The sequence below is a fragment of the Helianthus annuus genome, chromosome 4 (genome assembly GCF_002127325.2).
Source record: "Helianthus annuus cultivar XRQ/B chromosome 4, HanXRQr2.0-SUNRISE, whole genome shotgun sequence".
NCBI lineage: Eukaryota > Viridiplantae > Streptophyta > Magnoliopsida > Asterales > Asteraceae > Helianthus > Helianthus annuus.
The window spans coordinates 52,851,143-52,874,610 of record NC_035436.2 but is presented as its reverse complement, the minus strand read 5'-3'; the positions used below and the strand labels follow the sequence as shown (position 1 = coordinate 52,874,610).

The 23,468-nt window shown below is 33.5% G+C and overlaps 2 protein-coding genes across 3 annotated transcripts; both read right to left on the bottom strand.

The window, feature by feature from the left end:
* Positions 1–3,260: 3,260 nt before the first annotated feature.
* Positions 3,261–5,163, bottom strand: LOC110936687 (alpha-ketoglutarate-dependent dioxygenase AlkB). Of its 2 annotated transcripts, XM_022179104.2 has the most exons (5): positions 5,052–5,150; positions 4,809–4,869; positions 4,501–4,695; positions 3,914–4,222; positions 3,261–3,554 (listed from the first exon to the last, which is right to left on the bottom strand). In XM_022179104.2, exons 2-5 carry the CDS (start codon positions 4,857–4,859, stop codon positions 3,279–3,281), a joined length of 831 nt encoding a protein of 276 aa, XP_022034796.1. In that variant the 5' UTR covers positions 4,860–4,869; positions 5,052–5,150; the 3' UTR covers positions 3,261–3,278. The 2 variants fall into 2 exon arrangements, with proteins under 2 accessions (XP_022034796.1, XP_022034795.1); XM_022179103.2 differs by lacking the exon at positions 4,809–4,869 and having other exon boundaries at positions 5,052–5,163.
* A 3,324-nt stretch (positions 5,164–8,487) lies between these two features.
* On the bottom strand, positions 8,488–11,084 carry LOC110936688. Its single transcript, XM_022179105.2, has 4 exons — positions 10,971–11,084; positions 10,426–10,620; positions 9,836–10,144; positions 8,488–8,888 (listed from the first exon to the last, which is right to left on the bottom strand). Exons 1-3 carry the CDS (start codon positions 11,049–11,051, stop codon positions 9,878–9,880), a joined length of 543 nt encoding a protein of 180 aa, XP_022034797.1. The 5' UTR covers positions 11,052–11,084; the 3' UTR covers positions 8,488–8,888; positions 9,836–9,877.
* Positions 11,085–23,468: the final 12,384 nt, after the last annotated feature.

The following is a 23,468-nucleotide window of genomic DNA, read 5'->3' as shown; positions in this document are numbered from 1 at the left end:
ACCCATAAATCTCACCGGTGACATCAAACAAAAAATGAAGTCATATAGAAGGTTTATGGCAGATAATTTGTATTTCTGGCGTTGTTTACCACGTCCTAACGTAGTTTAATATGGAATTTTTAATTTACTTTCATGATCGTTTTACTTTGTGTTCTTTATGTAATAATTCCTTTATAATTTAATTAATACTATAAAAATAACAAAATCACTAAATATACGGTATGAAAAAATTCGGTACTGATACCGGTTCAGCACCAGTACCCACTAGCAAATGGTCATCCCTAAATAAGTTAGTCTAAATATAAATTTTGCTCACTTTTTTTAATAGTATAATTAACAATTTGTAAAAAAACTATGAGTAAACGGTAATAATGGGGGGGGGTAATGATAATTACAAATTACTAAATTTTATATAAAACTTGTTTTTCATTTCTCTTTTATAAAAAATTAATTTCACCTAAAATATGGATTTCTTTAATAACATATTAACATTTTACTATTTCACCTAAAATAGAGCATTGTTTTTTTTTAACATTCAGATTCATATATTTATGTGTATTGATAACAAATTACTAAATTATATATAAAATTTGTTTTTAATTCACCTAAAATTTGGATTTCTTTGATAACATTATTAACATATATTTTACCATTAAATATGTAGTACCACTCATTACAAAATTTAATTTAGACATAATATTTATATAGTATACGGCTTAAACGAATTACAAACATAAACATAACATAATAATTATTAACCAAGCCTAACGCTGGTCACTTTTCTTGGCCTCCCCACAATCCATGTAGTTTGACTGACTAACACCAACTGCAAATAGGAAAACGGGAGTTCTGCCATGGCGCAGTCGTAAGCAAAGCTTGCTTCTTCATCGGTGATACCGTCCCACTCATCATAAGTATTCCGAGGCGCCGGGTTGAATAAATTAGAATTTAAACGGGGTGAGCGTCGAGGTCTAATAACCGGTGTTTGGTAAGCAAGGTAGCCTGGTGGCGGTGCACGGTAGCCTGCTGGAGGGGTTAACCAAGATTCGTTGGTTTTTGGTGGAGGGTTGCAATCAGCCTCTCTGTTCTATCACCCGATGGTCCAAATTCACCACCACCCATCTCTTCTAATTATTTGTGTAGTGGTATACTAGTGACCAAATTTTAAATATATAGATGGAGATATGGATAGAAATGTCAAATTTATAACTAATACAAAAAAGGAAAAGCGTACAACTTTTTTATTAAAATTTACCTTTATATACAACAATTAAAACAAATAAAAAAAACAAAACAAAATAAACCTACAAAAATTTATGGACTAAACAAGATATTTTTAAGCGATAACACAATGTGATTCACAAAGCTCGGTCTCCAATTCCTCCACAAAACTCGGTCTCCAATTCCTCTTTGTTTTTGAACAATTTGGCGGCATAGGAGGACCAGTAGAGGACGTGGACGGGGAAATCCGATAACACAAAGTGATCTAATGTGCCCGTTGTAGGTGAGTTCTTTGAATTTCTTCGTTAAACAACCTACCTTAAATGGCAAAACGGATCACTTCCGTCACTAGTGACAGGTACCATCACCCATAAATACTAGGACCTCTAAAGCTCAGAAAAACGTCATCTTCAACATCTTCAACATATGGAAACATCTTCATTTCTATTTGAAGACTATCGAAAGCCGGATAGATTGCAATTAGCATTTTATTTTACTGGTTGCATGTATTGAGACAGACAAAATGTTTAAAAATACCCTCAACAAAACTTATTTTTGTTGCATTATATAGTAGGTGGGAAAAAATTAAATTTCAATTAAAAAATATATAATTACGCATAACAAAGTGATAAAAATAATGTGAAAAAACAGAAAAGTATATAATTACGCATACCGAGGCCACCTGATGCGTCCAATGGCTCCTCCAAACGAGCTACTCAACGAGCCACAGCCAGCCACACATGCGCCTCCGGATGCAGCTGAGCCAGACGCATCAGCATACTTTTTGGACATGATGCGCTGGCGGCTGACGCATCACCTTACTTTTTGCCACGTGTCAATACGTTACAGGCGGACGCATAAGATGTGGGAAGACCTGCTCCAAGGACGCGTGAAATGGCTATTTTCGTAAGTCAACGCTTTTCTTGGCCTCTTTCGTAATTTTCTCTTTCTTTTTTAAAACACGGGTCCAATTAGCGTGTAAAAATAGTTCGCTTTAGGCCTCAAAAAGTTAGGATCCTTATTTTGGCCGAATCTTTTACAAGTTTGTCACTAGAACATAACTGTGACAGGTGACACAATCTAAGTACTTGGCGATTCCTTTCCCGATGGCACATATTTGGCACATATTTAGTATTTTGTACCAGTTTATCAAAAAGGGTTCAAAACAAATGCTACTGTAGCAATTTGAACTTGGAAAGTTTCTCAAATATCGATAAGAGAAAAATGCCCGGATAGTCCCTGTGGTTTCACCTTTTTTCACCTATAGTCCCCAAGTTTGTAAAATTACCTGAATAGTCCCCAACTTTTCATTTTTTTGTTCCCGGATAGTCCCTGAGTCTAACTTCAGTTTGTTTTCTATGTTAAGTGGATGTGAAATTACAAAAGTACCCTTAATAATTAATAAAAAAACCTAACCTTTTACCCACCCCACCCCTTTCCCTTTCCCCTTTTCTTCTCTCCGACCGAGTCAAAAAATATAAATATTAAGCTTTTTCACTACCCTATAGATATCCAAAAGGGTAATCATATAATCATCCCTGTTAGAAGTAGAACTATAAGATTTTATAGTTAGATATAAAAAGAATCATACAATTATATTATATTTATCAATGTTATTGACATAATTCTTGAACTGGGCCAGTAAAAGTAGTTGGTCCTGTTAGCCCTAACTAACACATTGAGATGGACCCATTAGTTTTAAGATGTAAAACCAATGTTCTACTATGAAGGGAATCAGTTCACATATGAAGACATAAATACACCTAGTCTTAAGGCAAATGATGAAAGATGTGTTCATATACAAACTTGAGTTCACATGTGAACCCTTGTAACCTTAGGGCAATCGGCGAAGATGATTAACACGTTAGTGATGATGATGCCTATGGAAATGTGTTCATAATTTGAATACCTATGACAACTTACAAACAGTGACGAAACCAGAAATTCTAATCAACGAAACTACATTACGAAACTCAAATAAAGATTAATAACATAATCCCAAGGAAAAGAGAGAGCAAAAAAATCCTAAACAACGCAGTTCTAGAAAGACAGCATGATTAAAACTGCCTGAAAGTAAGGGATAGACGGTCGTTTCTAAGACCGAATTCTGTTACTAATTGCACCGGAGACGTGTATTGAGAGATTTGCTTCACCCTATGATAAATAAGTCTAGACTTGCCACCAAATATCAATACATCACCAGAATACAAAAAAATCCTTTTTAACTTCTTATTAATTCTAGTATCGCCATACAGAAATGTTGCACACTCGCCAATAGAGATGGAAACCACAGGCAACCCTCGTCTCAGACTATCAGAGCTCTCATCACGGTCCTACGTTCAAACATAATTTAAAATTTTAGATAATTTAACTACAAATGGGTCTATAAAGGTTATATAAGTTGTGTCAAAAATCAGCTATTTTTCAACTCATACGCATGATTATATTTTATTGTTTGCTTTTACTTGAACTTACTTTATTTTACTGCGATAAAACATGATTTTAAATAAAGATATTTTTTGTTCTTTTAATTTAAGAAACATAAAATATATAATGAAATTTCCAAAAACTACATACAAAAATTTCAATCGAGTCGGCATCTCACCACTCGACCAGCGTTGTCAGAACTCAAAAGATAAGACACATTCATAGCGGTGTGTGCGAGCGTAAAAAACTAAAACTTAAAACTAACCTGATGAAGGTGAAGGAAGCCATTGGCTGGATAGTAATTGACTGAACAAATATCCGGGTGCATTGAAGGAAGATCCTTTAGAATGGCTTGGGCATCTTGAACTGCGGCTTTAACCAATGAAACAAGTTCATATGGAATCGGTGGTGGTTCGGAACCATCACTTCTGTAACGTTCCTTATACCCTGTGTTGGGGTCCCAATTTCGACCAAAACACATATTCATTACTTTACATTTTGCTCCATTTTGGTGATCACAATGATTGAAAAACCCACTTTTCGCCCACTTTTCACATTCATATATTATATCAATCTACAAGCATAAGAAAGATTACAACAACATTTGTAAGTGTATAAAAAGAGGTAAAAGGCGTCCACGTTTCGAATCGGTTATCAATTTTTAAAAATTGTTCGGTTTTAGCAATGATTCCGTTCGGTTTTACAATTTTACTTTATAATACTATGAAAATCATTTAATTTTTATGTTATATTTTATTATTTTCTTGTAAGCAATGGATAAATCATTTCGCATATAAATGAACATGTTAACGTTCTTAGTGTATATTAACGTTTACAAGTAAAAAGAGAAACCTGGTCCTTGATGCTGACATATTTCTCGAGAAGAATCATTCCGGGTTCAAGTATTCTATAAGTTGAAAGTTTGCTGGGGGTACTTTCACAAACTGAGTTAGGGACTTTGTATTTATCAGAGTAGATTAAACTAAATGGTTTATCCACACGTTTAGCAAAAGTAATATGCCTCCTCAAGCGAACATCAAATGCATCCTGGATCAAAGGAACTAACTGATAATGTTAAAAACCTTAAAAATATCAAACATCAAAAAACATATAATAAGGAAGGAAAAACAGATGTGCAATCCAAAGCTTTAAAATCAAACCCCAAGACTCCAACAAAGACAAGAGCTTCTGCAGATCGATTCAAATAACATGAACAAAGACCTTCAAGATTACCGAGTAAAATATTAACCACATCAGAGCTTTAAATAATCGGTAATCAATCAGTAGAAGTTGTGCGTCAGTGGGTGTGTGGAGAAACAAAAATAACCGATGTGGAAGATCGGTTTCAAACAACATGAACAAAAGTTAACTTTATGATCATTATGATGAAAAGAATTGCTAACCCCAAAAGCCGGTGGTGTGATTATTCGTTGGCAGCTCAGATTCTTCATCGCCGGTGAAAAGAATGTTGAGGAACTCATCATGTTCCAACTCCCGTATTGGCTCGTATAACTTCAAATTTTACTTCCTGATTCTCCCAAACCTAATGGGCTAAACTCAAGCCCAACGTACATTATGAAATAAAGTTTAAGATATTTTATTTTAGAGTAGTCTTTAAAATAATATTTTAAGTCACATACTCACATGTTACTGTTATACTCAGTCTTAAGTATTTTAAGGCTTGGATTTTAGGACTCCAAAAATCACGAGGTTCTTTAGGTTTAAAAAAATTATATAGAGTATTTGGGTTGGACTACGATGGATAATGATTTATGGATAATGATTTAATGTTATTGAGTAACCAAGTAAGCTTTAGGTTTTCTTTATTAGGCGGAAATTGCGAGTTACAAGACTCGGGGAAAGAAATCAAAATCATCGTTTGTAATGGCAATAACACACAGTCAGACGGGAGAGGGAACCAAAAGAGTCGCTAATCATTCAACATCCACAAATTATCTGAATCATCTTTTGACATTATCTTTTAAATAAGATGAAGTCTTTCATTATTCTTTTACAAATTATCTACATTAATCTATTTATTCATATGATTCATTCTTTGTTCAAAATTCTATGTGCGAAAAGCAACTTTATACCGAAAGTTTTACAAAGCGAACAACTACGAAACTGATCAATCATCAAAGATTGATAGATATACTAGACGAACAAAATCATCAACACGATGATCTTTTACAGAAAGATCAAAACCCTAACTCACGAATCAGAGTTATGAGAGAGAGAGAGAGAGAGAGAGAGAGAGAGAGAGAGAGAACAATAATGCGTAAAAGATAAGCCAAGAGAAAACCGGAATATCTCTTAAATCAGACATCAACAGTGATAAAAAGGACCTAACCACAGCCCAGCAACAATCCGGAAGCCCAGCAATCCAATAAAGCCCAGCAGCAACCCGGAAGCCCAGCGATTGTTATAAGTCCAAATCTCGCAAACATAAAAGGCAGATTATAAGTAAATAAAAGTAAAAAATATAAAAAAAACATTTAAACTGAAATATTACTTATTTTAATATCCCCCCTCAGTTTAAATGTTTAAACAAGTTTGTAAGTCCTAAAGACTTACACATTTCATCATGACTTCTTGGTAATAACCTTTGGTAAACACGTCTGCAAGCTGGGATTCAGATTTAATTCCAACTGTTTTAATAACACCAGATGCAATTTTTTCTCGCAAGAAAAACAAATCAACCTCGAAATGCTTTGTTTTATCATGGAACACACGATTCGCAACTATAGCAATAGCTGCACTATTATCACATTTTAGAGTAACAGGAAGTTCTATCTTAACTTCCAACTCTCTTAAAATATTTATCAACCACAACACTTCACAAGAAGCATTGCACATAGACCGGTACTCTGGCTCAGCAGATGATCGCGAAACTACACTTTTACGGTGACAGAAATTAAAGGCGTTAGAGACGAAGTTCTAAAGCTGTTGCCGTTGAGTGTTGAGTGGTGAACAAGTGACCAAATAGAAGGGCTTCGATTCAAAATTAAGGTATATTAATTACTATTTCTCTAATAGCCAATTGAATTATATGGTTAGGCTCTAATTCCCTAGTTGAAGTTTGTGAAATACTTTGCTAGTTTTTGAAGCCCTTAGCGCTTAGCATTAATTGATATTTAGGATTAGGTTCAAAAGTGAACACTAGTGTAGCTTGCGAACTGAGTGAACTAATCCTGGCCATACACGTGTGTAGATCAATAGCCAGGATTTGATGTTGAAATACACTAGTATATTTTATGATTTGATGATGAGATCCTGGCCATAAACGTGTGTAGATCAATAGTCAGGATTTGTTCACTCAGTTTGCAAATACATTAGTGTTCACTCTAGAACCCCACCCTATTTTACTAATTGTGATAAATTTAATTTAATGTCAAATAGATATCGTAATTTTGAATCCGGGTAAAGGAGGGTTTTTTTCAAATAGTGGTTCTTTTTTCGAAAAAAGCCCTCAAGTTTTACTTCGCCTTAGGCCACCAAAATGGTTGGGCCGACCCTGTGAAAAACAATGAGAGATTATATGGAAAATACAAAATAGTACCATATTTGCGTATGCATGGCACGCATAGGAGGTGTTCTGATTATAGAGAAAATAAAAAAGTATTTTTCATGCATGAACAAGTTACATAATAGTACAAAACCATGTGTTAAATGAAATTACATTGTTGCTTATATTCATCTATATATCTACTGTTAAGTTGATACTTGATACACGAGTAATTGCAGATACGCAACCAAGTATATGTGTATCTCATGGCTATAGATCTGAACTTGATAACCTCCCCTAGGAAAATGACTGTTCTAATGATTTTTTATGATTATTATTTTATTATATGGTAGGTAAGATTGTTTCTGTTATATATCTTGTAGAAATTCATCAAACTACAAGTAGAAAGTTTATTGTTTAATTTTGCCTTTTGGCTTCTTTTTGGTCTTTGTTTATCTAAATTTTTTTTGTCTTGAACAACCATTTAGCTCTAAATAGATTTCTATAGGTTAACTTTTTATCTCTGTTTTGGACCTACAAAAGAACAAACGATATTCAAGAGCCATAACATGATCCACTGATCAAGAAATAAGCAAAAGATTGAACCAAACTCTCCCCAAAGACATTGAATCATGAACAACTATTTCAGAACATTTGTTCAACAGCACCGCTACCGCTAACATCTGATGAAGACTCGGACTTGTAAAGTTTCTCAAATAATGTTAATATACATTGAATTTACAATTAACTGAGTCAAAAATAAATATTAAGCTTTTTCACTACCCTATAGATATCCAAAAGGTTAATCATACAATCATCCCTGTTAGAAGTAGAACTATAAGATGATTAGATATAAAAAGAATCATACAATTATATTTATCAATGTTATTGACATAATTCTTGAACTGGGCCAATAAATGTAGTTGGTCCTGTTAGCCCTAACTAACAAATTGAGAGGGACCCATTAGTTTTAAGATGTAAAACCAATGTTCTAATATGAAGGGAATGAGTTCACAAATGAACACATAAATACACCTAGTCATGATGAAAGATGTGTTCACATACAAACTTGAGTTCACATGTGAACCCTTGTAAATACTTGACCTTAGGGCAATCGGCGAAGATGATTAACACGTTAGTGATGATGATGCCTATGGAGATGTGTTCATTGAATACCTATGACAACTTGCATTGAAGACTCACGAGGCTTGTGTGACGCCTGGACGTAAGGCATAGGAAAAGTGCCCCCCTTAAAGGTCGCATGTGCCATACAAAATTATATAATGTACATCGTTGGAGGCACGCCTTATGGAATCGACTTGCAAACAGTGACGAAACCAGAAATTCTAATCAACGAAATTACATTACGAAACTCAAATAAAGATTAATAACATAATCCCAAGGAGAAGAGAGAAAAAAAAAATCCTAAACAACGCAATTCTAGAAAGACAGAGCATGATTAAAACTGTCTGAAAGTAAGGGATAGACGGTCATTTCTAAGACCGAATTCTGTTACTAATGGCACCGGAGACCTGTATTGAGAGATTTGCTTAACCCCATGATAAATAAGTCTAGACTTGCCACCAAATATCAATACATCACCAGAATACAAAAAAATCCTTTTTAACTTCTTTTTAATTCTAGTATCGCCATACAGAAATGTTGCAAACTCGCCAATAGAGATGGAAACCACAGGCAACCCTCGTCTCAGACTATCAGAGCTCTCATCATGGTCCTACGTTCAAACATAATTCAAAATTTTAGATAATTTAACTACAAATGGGTCTATAAAGGTTATATAAGTTGTGTCAAAGAGCTTATTTTAAGGACAATGTGGGGCTAGCACACTTGGTAGAGCCATATATATCTCTTAAATGGGAGGTTCCATGTTCAAACTTGAGCAAAAGATAAGACGCATTCATAGCGGTGTGTGCGAGCCATAGTCACATAATTCGCTAGTTGAGCCACGATCTCCGATCCAGTTCGAACGATCCCAATCGCGGTACGTTCGCGATCCCGGATCGACCCGGATCGCGATTTCGAAGTTAAAATTGACGTTCCCAACTCATCAATTCAATCGTGTTACGTGCTATCGGGATCGCGATTTGCTTGAATTCGGAACGTGTACACAAATACGTTGGAACGTCGAACCAAACCTGAAGATGGAAAGTCGGACAGAAAAAAACAATTTCTGCCTGAAACTAGGAATAGCAGCGGTGCTTCCTGCGTTTTAAGCCTTCTAGGGTTTTAATATAATAAGTTTAGGTGTTTTAACTTTTAGTCCCTCTATCTTTTACTAGTTCACCTTTAATCCCTAAAACTTGTAAAGTTTATATAAAAAGTGTAAAATTAAATTAGTTTGTGTATTTTAACATTTAACCCTCTCTATCTTCACTACTTTACATTTTATACTTAAACTTATAATAGCACTTGGTTATGTAATCTGTTTTGAAATTTGAAGTTACTTATAAAATATGATCCATAGTAGCACTTAGTTTAATTGGTACATCGTGCCGCATGATACGGTACATCGTACCGAAACGATCCGAAATGAGCCTACCCCCTTCGTACCGGATTTTAGGGACGTAGGGAATTGCGATGTCGTACCACGTTCCCGTACCGGAGCGTACCGCGAACCATGTGACTATGGTGCGAGCGTAAAAACTAAAACTTAAAACTAACCTGATGAAGGTGAAGGAAACCATTGGCTGGATAGTAATTGACTTAACAAATATCCGGGTGCATTGAAGGAAGATCATTTAGAATGGCTTGGGCATCTTGAACTGCGGCTTTAACCAACGAAACAAGTTCATATGGAATCTGTGGTGGTTCGGAACCATCACTTCTATAACGTTCCTTATACCCTGTGTTGGGGTCCCAATTTCGACCAAAACACATATTCATTACTTCACATTTTGCTCCATTTTGGTGATCACAATGATTGAAAAACCCACTTTTCGCCCACTTTTCACATTCATATATTATATCAATCTACAAGCATAAGAAAGATTACAACAACAACATTTGTAAGTGTATAAAAAGAGGTAAAAGGCGTCCACGTTTCAAATCGGTTATCAGTTTTTAAAAATTGTTCGGTTTTAGCAATGATTCCGTTCGGTTTTACAATTTTCCTTTATAATACTATGAAAATCAGTTAATTTTTATGTTATATTTTATTATTTTCTTGTAAGCAATGGATAAATCATTTCACATATAAATAAACATGTTAACGTTCTTACTGTATATTAAGGTTTACAAGTAAAAAGAGAAACCTGGTCCTTGATGCTGACGTATTTCTCGAGAAGAATCATTCCGGGTTCAAGTATTCTATAAGTTGAAAGTTTGCTGGGGGTACTTTCACAAACTGAGTTAGGGCCTTTGTACTTATCAGAGTAGATTAAACTAAATGGTTTATCCACACGTTTAGCAAAAGTAATATGCCTCCTCAAACGAACATCAAATGCATCCTGGATCAAAGGAGCTAACTCATAACCTTAAAAATTTCAAAGCTCAAAAAACATATACAAAAAAGGAAGGAAAAACAGATGTGCAATCCAAAGCTTTAAAATCAAACCCCAAGACTCCAACAAAGACAAGAGCTTCTGCAGATCGATTCAAATAACATGAACAAAGACCTTCAAGATTACCGAGTAAAATATTAACCACATCAGAGCTTTAAATAATCGGTAATCAATCAGTAGAAGTTGTGCGTCAGTGGGTGTGTGGAGAAACAAAAATAACCGATGTCGAAGATCGGTTTCAAACAACATGAACAAAAGTTAACTTTATGATCATTATGATGAAAAGAATTGCTAACCCCAAAAGCCGGTGGTGTGATTATTCGTTGGCAGCTCGGATTCTTCATCGCCGGTGAAAAGAATGTTGAGGAACTCATCATGTTCCAACTCCCGTATTGGCTCGTATAATTTCAAATTTTACTTCCTGATTCTCCCCAACCTAATGGGCTAAACTCAAGCCCAACGTACATTATGAAATAAAGTTTAAGATATTTTATTATAGAGTAGTCTTTAAAATAATATTTTAAGTCGCATACTCTCATGTTACTGTTATACTCGTGCAAAATTAGGCCCCCGTCCAATCTTAAGTATTTTAAGGCTTGGATTTTAGGGCTCCAAATCACGAGGTTCTCTAGGTTTAAAAAAATTATATAGAGTATTTGGGTTGGACTACGATAGATAATGATTTATGGATAATGATTTAATGTTATTGAGTAACCAAGTAAGCTTTAGGTTTTCTTTATTAGGCGGAAATTGCGAGTTACAAGACTCGGTGAAAGAAATCAAAATCATTGTTTGTAATGGCACTAACACACAGACAGAGAGAAGGAACCAAAAGAGTCGCTAATCATTCAACATCCACAAATTATCTGAATCATCTTTTGACCTTATCTTTTAAATAAGATGAAGTCTTTCATTATTCTTCCACAAATTATCTACATTAATCTATTTATTCATATGATTCATTCTTTGTTCAAAATTCTAAGTGTGAAAAGCAACTTTATACCGAAAGTTTTACAAAGCGAACAACTACGAAACTAATCAATCATCAAAGATTGACAGATATACTAGACGAACAAAATCATCAACAGGATGATCTTTTACAGAAAGATCAAATTCCTAACTCACGAATCAGACTTATGAGAGAGAGAGAACAATAATGCGTAAAAGATAAGCCAAGAGAAAACTGGAATATCTCTTAAATCAGACATCAGCAGCGATAAAAAGGACCCAACCACAGCCCAACAACAATCCGGAAGCCCAGCAATCCAATAAAGCATCCAATAAAGCCCAGCAGCAACCCGGAAGCCCAGCGATTGTTATAAGTCCAAATCTCGCAAACATAAAAGGCAGATTATAAGTAAACAAAAGTAAAAAATATAAAAAAACATTTAAACTGAAATATTACTTATTTTAACATTCCCCCCTCAGATTAAATGTTTAAACAAGTTTGTATGTCCTAAAGAATTACACATTTCATCATGACTTCTTAGTAATAAACCTTTGGTAAACACGTCTGCAAGCTGGGATTCAGATTTAATTCCAACTGTTTTAATAACACCAGATGCAATTTTTTCTCGCAAGAAAAATAATCAACCTCGAAATGCTTTTTTTTATCATGGAACATAGGATCAGCTATAGCAATAGCTGCACTATTATCACATTTTAGAGTAACAGGAAGTTCTATCTTAACTTCCAACTCTCTTAAAATATTTACCAACCACAACACTTCACAAGAAGCACTGCACATCGACCGGTACTCTGCCTCAGCAGATGATCGCTAATCTACACTTTTCTGGTGACAGAAATTAAAGGCGTTTGAGACGAAGTTCTAAAGCTGTTGCCGTTGAGTGTTGAGTGGTGAACAAGTGACCAAATAGAAGGTCTTCGATTCAAAATTAAGGTATATTAATTACTATTTCTCTAATAGCCAATTGAATTATATGGTTAGGCTCTAATTCCCTAGTTGAAGTTTGTGAAATACTTTGCTTGTTTTTGAAGCCCTTAGCGCTTAATTAATTGATAGAGTAAACTGCCATTTTGGTCCCTGAGGTTTGGTCACTTTTGCCACTTTAGTCCAAAACTCAAACCTTTTAAATCTGGGTCCCTGTGGTTTTACTTTTATTGCCATTTTGGTCCAAAAATAAAATCAGCTAATATTTGACTAATAAAATCCTGTTATTTTGTCCTTTTCCTCAGTGGCAAAATGGCCAAATATCAGCTGATTTCATTAATTTAATTAATAATGTGTTATAATAAAATTATATTGACTGTTTTGCCCCTGAGGAAAAGGACAAAATAACAGGATTTTATTAGCCAAATATCAGCTGATTTAATTTTTGGACCAAAATGGCAATAAAAGTGAAACCGCAGGGACCCAGATTTAAAAAGTTTGAGTTTTGGACTAAAGTGGTAAAAGTGACCAAACCTCAGGGACCAAAATGGCAGTTTACTCTAATTGATATTTGTGTTGTGCTTGTTTTTTTTTTGTGTGAATATCTGGTATATGTTACTAGGATTAGGTTCAAAAGTGAACACTAGTGTAGCTTGCGAACTGAGTGAACTAGTCCTGGCCATACACGTGTGTAGATGAATGGCCAGGATTTGATGTTGAAATACACTAGTATATTTTACGGTTTGATGATGAGATTCTGGCCATACACGTGTGTAGATCAATGGCCATGATTTGTTCACTCAGTTTGCAAATACATTAGTGTTCACTCTAGAACCCCACCCTATGTTACGAATTGTGATAAATTTAATTTAACTAGCTGTCTAGCACATCAATCCTTTCAAAAAAAATGATTTTTAGCATTTTAAATTGAATCTTTAAGATATATTTAACATGTTAAATACAAGGTTCCCGATTCTCCATTTTTTAATGTTAACCATTAAACTTCACACTACTGTACTAAATCCATTTTATGGTGCAACTTCATTTAAAAACATAATGAAGTATATAAAGGTTATATGCATTTATTTTTTTTTCTTTAATGCAGACACATCCTATTCAATATTCATTATGGAAAATTTTCCTCATATCCACCCTTTCTTTAAGTAAACTAGTTAAATTTCCGTTCGCGCGTTGCGGCGAGACCCAATGACTGCAAACGCGTGTTAGTAACGGCAAGCAGATACCGAATATTAAAACATAAATAAAAAAGTCGTGAAAAGGATAGTCAATCCGTCCTAAAAAAACGATTTTAAATAACCTAATATATAATAATAGGACCCACACGTCCTACACGTTGAAAATTCGGTTGTTTTCAGTTCAGTTATTAGGGTGCTAACACGTTAAAATATGGATGAGCTCGGTACCTGTAACGGCACCGAAAGTGTCTGATCCGGAAAATTATCGAAATTAGGTACCGGCACCGAAAATGCTCCGTACAATACGGTATGGTATTTGAAGGTAAAAATCAATAAATATAGGTATGGTGCTAGACCGGTGTCGAACCGAAAGTAACGATTCTGAAAACGCCAAAAGGTGGGTACCAAATTGGTACCGAAAATGATTTGGTATAGTAAATTTGGTACCGATACGATACCGGTTTGATTACAGGATTTGATACGATTTACTCATAAATAATCTAAATATCCAACTTAATTTTACATGCTACAATTCATTCATTATGTAAAAAGACAAAAAATAAAGCAAAATAAGTTGTTGTGTATATAAAACCTCATTCAAATGAAATACAGTTTCCTTACTGTGTGTATGAAAAGTAATCTAAACTGTGCAATTACTTGCATTGGTACGTTGCTACAGGATTTGATGAGCTCGGTACCAACCGGTACCGAAAATACCTTTACCGAAATCCCCAAAAATGGGTACCGTTACCGAATATACCTGGTACAGTACGGCTTGATACGGTCGGTACTGGTATGACATCGGTATATGAGGGTAAAACCCGATGAATACCAGTGCCGAACGGATACCGAAAATACACCCAGTTTGGTAAATTTGATACCGGTACCATACTATTCATTTACTTTTCATTCAATACTCTTTTTAATATTTATTTATTTTTACTGTTCATTTCATTGAGAAATTAATATATAGGAGAATGTCAAATAGATATCGTAATTTTGAATCCTGGTAAAGGAGGGATTTTCTCAAATAGTGGTTACTTTTTCGAAAAAAAGTCCTCATGTTTTACTTTGCCTTAGCCCACCAAAATGATTGGGCCGACCTTATGAACAACAATGACAGATTATATGGAAAATACAAAATAGTACCATATTTGCGTATGCATGGCATGCATAGGAGGTGTTCTGATTATAGAGAAAATAAAAAAGTCATTTTCATGCATGAACAAGTTCAATAATAGTACAAAACCATGTGTTAAATGAAATTACATTGTTGCTTATATTCATCTATATATCTACTGTTAAGTTGATAATTGATACACGAGTAATTGCAGATACGCAACCAAGTATACGCGTATCTCATGGCTATAGATCTGAACTTGATAACCTCCCCTAGGAAAATGACTGTTCTAATGATTTTCTATGATTGATTATTTTATTATATGGTAGGTAAGATTGTTTCTGTAATATATCTTGTAGAAATTCACCAAACTACAAGTAGAAAGTTTATTGTTTAATTTTGCCTTTTGGCTTCTTTTTGGTCTTTGTTTATCTAAAATTTTTTTGTCTTGAACAACCATTTAGCTCTAAATAGATTTCTATAGGTTATCTTTTTATCTCTGTTTTGGACTTACAAAAGAAAAAACGATATTCAAGAGCCATAACATGATCCACTGATCAAGAAATAAGCAAAAGATTGAACCAAACTCTCCCCAAAGACAGTGAATCTTGAACAACTATTTCCGAACATTTGTTCAACAGCACGGCTAACATCGGATGAAAATAATGTTAATATACATTGAATTTACAATTAACTGAGTCAAAAAATATAAATATTAAGCTTTTTCACTACCCTATAGATATCCAAAAGGTTAATTATATAATCATCCCTGTTAGAAGTAGAACTATAAGATGATTAGATATAAAAAGAATCATAGAATTATATTTATCAATGTTATTGACATAATTCTTGAACTGGGCCAGTAAATGTAGTTGGTCCTGTTAGCCCTAACTAACACATTGAGATGGACCCATTAGTTTTAAGATGTAAAACCAATGTTCTAATATGAAGGGAATTAGTTCACATATGAACACATAAATACACCTAGTCATGATGAAAGATGAGTTCACATACAAACTTGAGTTCACATGTGAACCCTTGTAAATACTTGACCTTAGGGCAATCGGCGAAGATGATTAACACGTTAGTGATGATGATGCCTATGGAGATGTGTTCATTGAATACCTATGACAACTTAAGTAGTCAAAGGCGCAAGACGCATTGAAGACTCACGAGGCTTGTGTGACGCCTGGACGTAAGGCATAAGAAAAGTGCCCCCCTTAAAGGTCGCATGTGCCATACAAAATTATATAAGGTACGTCATTGGAGGCACCCCTTATGGAATCGACTTGCAAACAGTGACGAAACCAGAAATTCTAATCAACGAAATTACGTTACGAAACTCAAATAAAGATTAATAACGTAATCCCAAGGAAAAGAGAGAGAAAAAAAATCCTAAACAACGCAGTTCTAGAAAGACAGCATGATTAAAACTACCTGAAAGTAAGGGATAGACGGTCATTTCTAAGACCGAATTCTGTTACTAATTGCACCGGAGACGTGTATTGAGCGATTTGCTTCACCCTATGATAAATAAGTCTAGACTTGCCACCAAATATCAATACATCACCAAAATACAAAAAAAATCCTTTTTAACTTCTTTTTAATTCTAGTATCGCTATAGAGAAATGTTGCACACTCACCAATAGAGATGGAAACCACAGGCAACCCTCGTCTCAGACTATGAGAGCTCTCATCATGGTCCTACGTTCAAACATAACTCAAAATTTTAGATAATTTAACTACAAATGGGTCTATAAAGGTTATATAAGTTGTGTCAAAGAGCTTATTTTAAGGACAATGTGGGGCTAGCACACTTGGTAGAGCCATATATATCTCTTAAATGGGAGGTTCCATGTTCAAACTTGAGCAAAAGATAACACGCATTCATAGTAATTGACTGAACAAATATCCGGGTGCATTGAAGGAAGTTCGTTTAGAATGGCTTGGGCATCTTGAACTGCGGCTTTAACCAATGAAACAAGTTCATATGGAATCGGTGGTGGTTCGGAACCATCACTTCTGTAACGTTCCTTATACCCTGTGTTGGGGTCCCAATTTCGACCAAAACACATATTCATTACTTCACATTTTGCTCCATTTTGGTAATCATAATGATTGAAAAACCCACTTTTCGCCCACTTTTCACATTCATATATTATATCAATCTACAAGCATAAGAAAGATTACAACAACATTTGTAAGTGTATAAAAAGAGGTAAAAGGCGTCCACGTTTCGAATCGGTTATCAATTTTTAAAAATTGTTTGGTTTTAGCAATGATTCCGTTCGGTTTTACAATTTTCCTTTATAATACTATGAAAATCATTTAATTTTTATGTTATATTTTATTATTTTCTTGTAAGCAATGGATAAATCATTTCACATATAAATAAACATGTTAACGTTCTTGTTCTTACTGTATATTTGTTGAAAGTTTAGTGAAAATGAGTTTTCACTAAATATTTTGGACATCAATAATTATATTTATATATGTCTGGTATAAATAATAATTAGTGGGTTTGTGTTCTATGTGGTGAGAGGATCATAATAATGAATCAAACTATGTCCAAAATGGAGCTAAGATGAATAGAATATCGATGCTCGAAGTTGATGATTGAAGTGAATATTTTAAAAACTTTGGTGACTCTAGTATAAATTCATCTTTGTCATAAATTGGTGGTTTTATAACTTTTAGTCTCTATTCAAGAGTCATGATGTAAGTTTTGCTTTGTCTTATTATTTTATTTAATATGATATTAACATGTCATGAATGTAAATTAATCCTTTTGACTCATAATAAATTACTAGACTCATAATGAAGGTTGTTATGAAAATTATTGTTGTTCACTTAGCAAAGTCAGCAAATAATTTTGGATCGAACAACCAGTGGGTTGATAAGAGATCAAGTTGTGGAATGAGACTTAAGCCCAAGGAAAAGGGACATGAGGGAAACCTAACCTAGCTGACTGGAGATCCCAAGATCTAGGTTCAACAGGACAACTTAATCATGAACCGAAGGGTAGTCACTGTGGGAGATAGCTAATATATATGTTTATCTATAAGCTAGTGTATGTGTTCATTTATCCCCCTAAAACAATAAAAGGGTGTTTAAATACATCCTAGTCCATTCCTATAATATTCAGTGACATTGTTGTGAGCCTAAGCATAATATATGGCTAATTGATTTGTGGAAATCATAGAAAGCCATAATGCTTTTAATGATTCAAAGGAATCACCTATGTGAGAGAGAAGTAGGGTCGCTTCGAATGGCATTGTGGGGTGCGCAATCCTAGAGCTCTCGCAGAACCAGGCAAGTGTTCCAGGACCGTAATAGGACACGATAGTGAGGGGATGACCCGGCTAGGGAAAGTGTTGTGTGAATGTATATTGTCGCTTACACAAATGGGGGGTTGTTCAAGGACACCACGCCTACAAAACCCTAGTAGGCTAAGTATGCTTCACAAAGGAAGGTTCAAAGCAAAACCTACCTATCCTGCAATACTCGACTGTCGAGGTTTCATCGGGGAATTTTATGTGTTTTAATCGATCTTCATTCATGTGGGGGATTGTTGGAAATTTAGTGAAAATGAGTTTTCACTAAATATTTTAGACATCAATAATTATATTTATATATGTGTGGTATAAATAATAATTAGTGGGTTTGTGTTCTATGTGGTGAGAGGATCATAATAATGAATCAAACTATGTCCAAAATGGAGCTAAGATGAATAGAATATCGATGCTCGAAGTTGGTGATTGAAGTGAATATTTCTAAAACTTTGGTGACTCTAGTATAAATTCATCTTTGTCATAAATTGGTGGTTTTATGACTTTTAATCTCTATTCAAGAGTCATGATGTAAGTTTTGCTTTGTCTTATTATTTTATTTAATATGACATTAACATGTCATGAATGTAAATTAATCCTTTTGACTCATAATAAATTACTAGACTCATAATGAAGGTTTTTATGGTTATAATTATCTTTAAACAATAGAAATTAAATATGGAGTTTTAGTTTTGATTATAAAAGGAACTTATGACTCTTTGTTGGAAGCAAGAAAGAAAATAGAGAAAAAAGAGATGAAAGAAATATACTAGAGAAAATTTTGCACAAAGTTTATAGAATTTAGAGAGGAGTACTCTCTAATTTTTCCATCATCACCAACTTATCGTTATTTTCCCACGTAAATTAGAATGCCATGATACCCGGTGCTATCTCGGGCGCGAGTGCCATCTCCGGCAGTACACATACTGTTCCGGTTATTGTACCCTGGGAGACAGAACCGTCTGAGAGGAGGCGCGGAATCTGTTTTAAGGGAAGCGTGGTGAACACGTGCCTCAACCAAAACCGTCAACAATTTTGCTTGTCTTGCAGCGGAGTTTCGATCTCATAGGTGCGGTTGAAGTTTTCAAAGACATTGGCTTTGAATCAATATTGGTACAATTTATTTGTATTTTATATTCGTTTATTTAGTTTTGTAAACGGTATTGTACTAGTCGAATTTCCCACAAATAACGAGAGTCTCATTATTATATTTATTTTATTAATATTTTTTAATAAAACGTGAACCTAGTTCCTACAATCTTAAAACAGACTTTCGTGAAGATTGTTGCTACAATCTTAAATCCCTTCTCTACGAGGATTTAGGTTCACGAAACTTTAAAATATTAATTGAGATTTTTGTTAAAATCTTGTAAATATTTTTGGGAAATATTTTGTTTAGTACAATGAGTCGGATTAGTTTTGATGATTGGAGTACAATCTTTAATCCGAATACCGTGTTGCAAAACGAACGTTTTGATTCATGTTTTAGAGTTCATGGGTTTTTTGTTCGTGTTTAGATAAACCGAACCATATACAAAATAATATGTATTTCAATATGTTTTGAAATACTAATTTTTCAAATGAGCGTATTAGAAAAATATATTTTGTAACTCCATATAAAAATGTTTATAACATTTTATTTATTTATTACAAGCATGTTATAAACTTTAATTGGTATATTAATATTGGTTTAAATTTCTTGAAACACATATATTTTCTAATGAGTGTATTAGAAAGTAATTTTTTTTTATAAAATTACAAGTTTTAAAACATTTTATGTATTCTAACAAGCGTGTTAGAAATCATTTTTTTGTATAATAATAAGTTTTAAAACATTTATATGCTCTAACGAGCGTGTTAGGAACAATGTTTTAAAGACGGTTGGATGTTCTAACGAGCATGTTAGAAACAATAGTTTAAAGACATTTAGTTTTCTAACGGCCATGTTAGAAAAGATTATTATTACAAATAATTGTTAAACGAGCGTGTTTGAAACAATTATTTTGGATAATAAGAAATCTTGAAATGGTTTCGTATTTTTTTATTTCTAATGAGCGTATTAGAAATAGTTTTTTATAAACTTCAAAACAAAAATTGTAATAAGTTATTTCTAATGAGCGTGCTAGAAATGATTTAACGACTTTGGCAATTTTTTAATTTTCTAACGAGCGGGTTAGAAAACGTTTATTTTATATATAGGCCAAAAACGGCTTATGGAAATAAATGATCGTTTAATTCTAACGAGTGTGTTAGAATTTTATAGAATAATAAGGTTTAATATCATCTATTATATCTAATGAGCGTGTTAGATACGATGATTTTGTAAACCTAACTACTTAAAAGACGATCAGATTTTCTAACAAGTGTGTTAGAAAAGATTTTTGTTGCAAATAATTATTAACGAGTGAGTTGGAAACAATTTATGGATAATAATTAACCTTGTAACGGTTTCGTCTGAACCTTTAAATTTCTAACAAATAAGTTAGAAACGGTTTCTTACATAAATGTTAAAACGGTTTCGTATTTGTTTATTTCTAATGAGCGTATTAGAAATAGTTTATATTTTTTTATAAGCTTCCAAACAAATTATGTAATTGTTTAGTTCTAACGAGCGCGTTAGAAACCTTTTAACGATTTGCAATCGTCAATTTCTAATGAGTGGGTTAGAACCGGGTTAACCATGATAAATTATTTAACATGATTTGTATCCGGTTTATATATTTTCTAACGAGCGTCTTAGAAAATGTTCATTTAAATAAACCAAAAGTGAATATATATATATATATATATATATATATATATATTCATTTTATTTCTAACGAGCGCGTTAGAAACGGTTTACTTTATAAAAAATCGAATATTTTGAATGTTTGATAAACATTTAAATTCTAATTAGCATATTAGAATTGGTTATCATACAAACCACTCATTTTAATGATCGGTAATCGTTATTATCTAACAGCGGTTAGAAATGGTTTAATTATGATAAACCAATTATTAAAACGACGTGTATTCGTTTTAATTTTCAAACAAGCGAGTTTGAAATTGTTTTATTTAATAAACTATTATAAGGTTTATTGTTTTGATTTTTAATCAAAACATAAATATATAGTTTATTTTTAAAACACTTGCAAAACGAGAAATGTTTTGAACGAATAAAACATGTCTTTGCGAATTATAAGTGATTCGATATACTTCCACGAGAAGTATAACGTCTTGAACCATATAATAGTCTCGGAAAGACTATTTAGTGAAAAAACAACTCGATGTTGTTATAGACATAATAAGTTGCTTAACTACTTGCGAGTAGTTAATTGTAAACAACTTTATATTTTTGGACAACTTGTGATTATTCAAGTTTAGAGTTCCAAGATGAGGGAGTACCTCAAAACATGACACCGAACGAAATAATTGCGTTTATTTCGGTCAAAAGTGTTGAAGATAATAACACTTTGGCATTTGATGTTTAGACATCTTTAGTGTATCCGTTTTATTTTTTTGTCCACTTTTATTTTATTATAAATGGTAGACTATCGTTTGCGTTTATTTCAAATAAACAAATGGTTTAATTATAATAAAAGATAAATATTTATTTTGGACTATTAATAATTTGTCAAAAGGATACACATTTTGGTACAAAGTGTAAAAAGTAATTTACATAAACACAACGAGTGGGTTGTGATCATGACTTATGTAATAAGTCACAAATCAAACATTAAATGCATAACGGCGTCGTAAGAAACGTGGTGAATGGTTTGAGATGAAATGCACGAAAACGAGATATGTCATCTAATGTTGAGAGCATCAACATGAAAATGCATATGTGAGTTTTTCATAGAATATAACATATGAAAGAAATATATGTTATTATTGTAAATGATTTTAATAAATTTAGAAAATTTATTAATGGAAATTTACAATAGTGATGGACTTGTAGATGTTTCTACCACCATCAATGTTGTTTAAACTATGTGGAGGATTGGTCCTCAATTTGGGAGAGTATCTCAATACATGGTATTAATGAAACAACAACGTAAATGTATATATCACTATAGGCATACGTGAATGCTTTGTTGTTGAGAGTCAATCTAATTGGCTATATCTCAAGACTCAAGTGATTTTATACAAAGATTTTTCATTAAAGTGACTTGGATTAAGACTTATGTTTAAGTCTTTAGAAAGTCAATGGTGAAGCCTTGGAGATAAAAAGGCAAACTAGTTATGATCCTAATGGATGGAGTTAACTATGGTTTTGAGGCCTTCATAAAACCGATGGTTTTGGAATGGTGAAATAAAATTCCATTATTATGTCTAAACTAAGAAAAGAATGTTTGGAAAAGATAGTGCGTTATCTCTTAAGGCTGTGAAGAATCAGAATGATGCATCTTCTGTTCACATGCTAGAGTATTGTGGTCTAAAGCATGCTAGACTAATACTTGTTAATTTATATGCTCGACGGAGATTAAATTAACTTTAAACATTCAAAATATGTGATGACACAAGAACGAATTTTGTGCTAAAAAAAAACTATAAAGATAACTTCATTTTAGTCCTAAAGGATAGTTAATTAAAATGCAAGCAATGTGGGGGGGGGGGAGGAACCATTTAAGAAACAAACCCTTTAGGATATGAAGAAATGGTAGTTAAGAAGTTTTCTCAAACTCGAAATGAAAGGGAGAACCTTTCATCACCCCATTTGGATGCTATCCAAATCACACTTAAATGTGGGGGTGACTTGCATTTGAATGTGGAAATGGAAGTTGAGAAGTTTTCTCAAACTCGAAATGAAACGGAGAACCTTTCATCGCCCCATTTAGATGCTATCCAATTACACTTAAATGTGGGGGTTGTCACACCCCGACCACGTAAAACAACAAAACGTGGCGGAATCATCGGGGAGTGTTGTAACAGAATCATTGTTTCATAACACATGGAAAATTGAAATGTTGTTTTATTGATATAAAGAGTTACAATGTCTTAACAAACAAGAAGTAAAACAAAATTTAACTAGTCTTGCATTTTTTATGGTCACTAAGGCCTTGTCCAATCCTATGTGAGCATCCGTCAATATCATCATCAAATATCATCAACTATCGTACCTGAAACACATGTGAAAATACATCAGCATAAAAATGCCGGCGAGTACATAGGTTTTGTGAAAATAGGATTCATGACTTAGGTTTAAGAAAATGTTTAATGAAAACTTGTCATGAATCCAGTTTAAGTGTTTGCTTTTATAAAACGTTTGAAAAGTGATA

Bases quoted from the DNA above. Each gene is read 5' to 3' on its own strand.
- LOC110936687 (XM_022179103.2), bottom strand. From the start codon at position 5,132: ATGATGAGTTCCTCAACATTCTTTTCACCGGCGATGAAGAATCTGAGC. The intron at 4,223-4,500 runs GTTTCTCTTTTT...TTATGCTTGTAG, and splicing joins ATGTCAGCATCAAGGACCAG to ATTGATATAATATATGAATG. The intron at 3,555-3,913 runs GTTAGTTTTAAG...GTTTGAACGTAG, and splicing joins GCTTCCTTCACCTTCATCAG to GACCGTGATGAGAGCTCTGA.
- LOC110936688 (XM_022179105.2), bottom strand. From the start codon at position 11,051: ATGATGAGTTCCTCAACATTCTTTTCACCGGCGATGAAGAATCCGAGC. The intron at 10,621-10,970 runs GTTAGCAATTCT...CCTTTGATCCAG, and splicing joins TCACACCACCGGCTTTTGGG to GATGCATTTGATGTTCGTTT. The intron at 10,145-10,425 runs GTTTCTCTTTTT...TTATGCTTGTAG, and splicing joins ACGTCAGCATCAAGGACCAG to ATTGATATAATATATGAATG.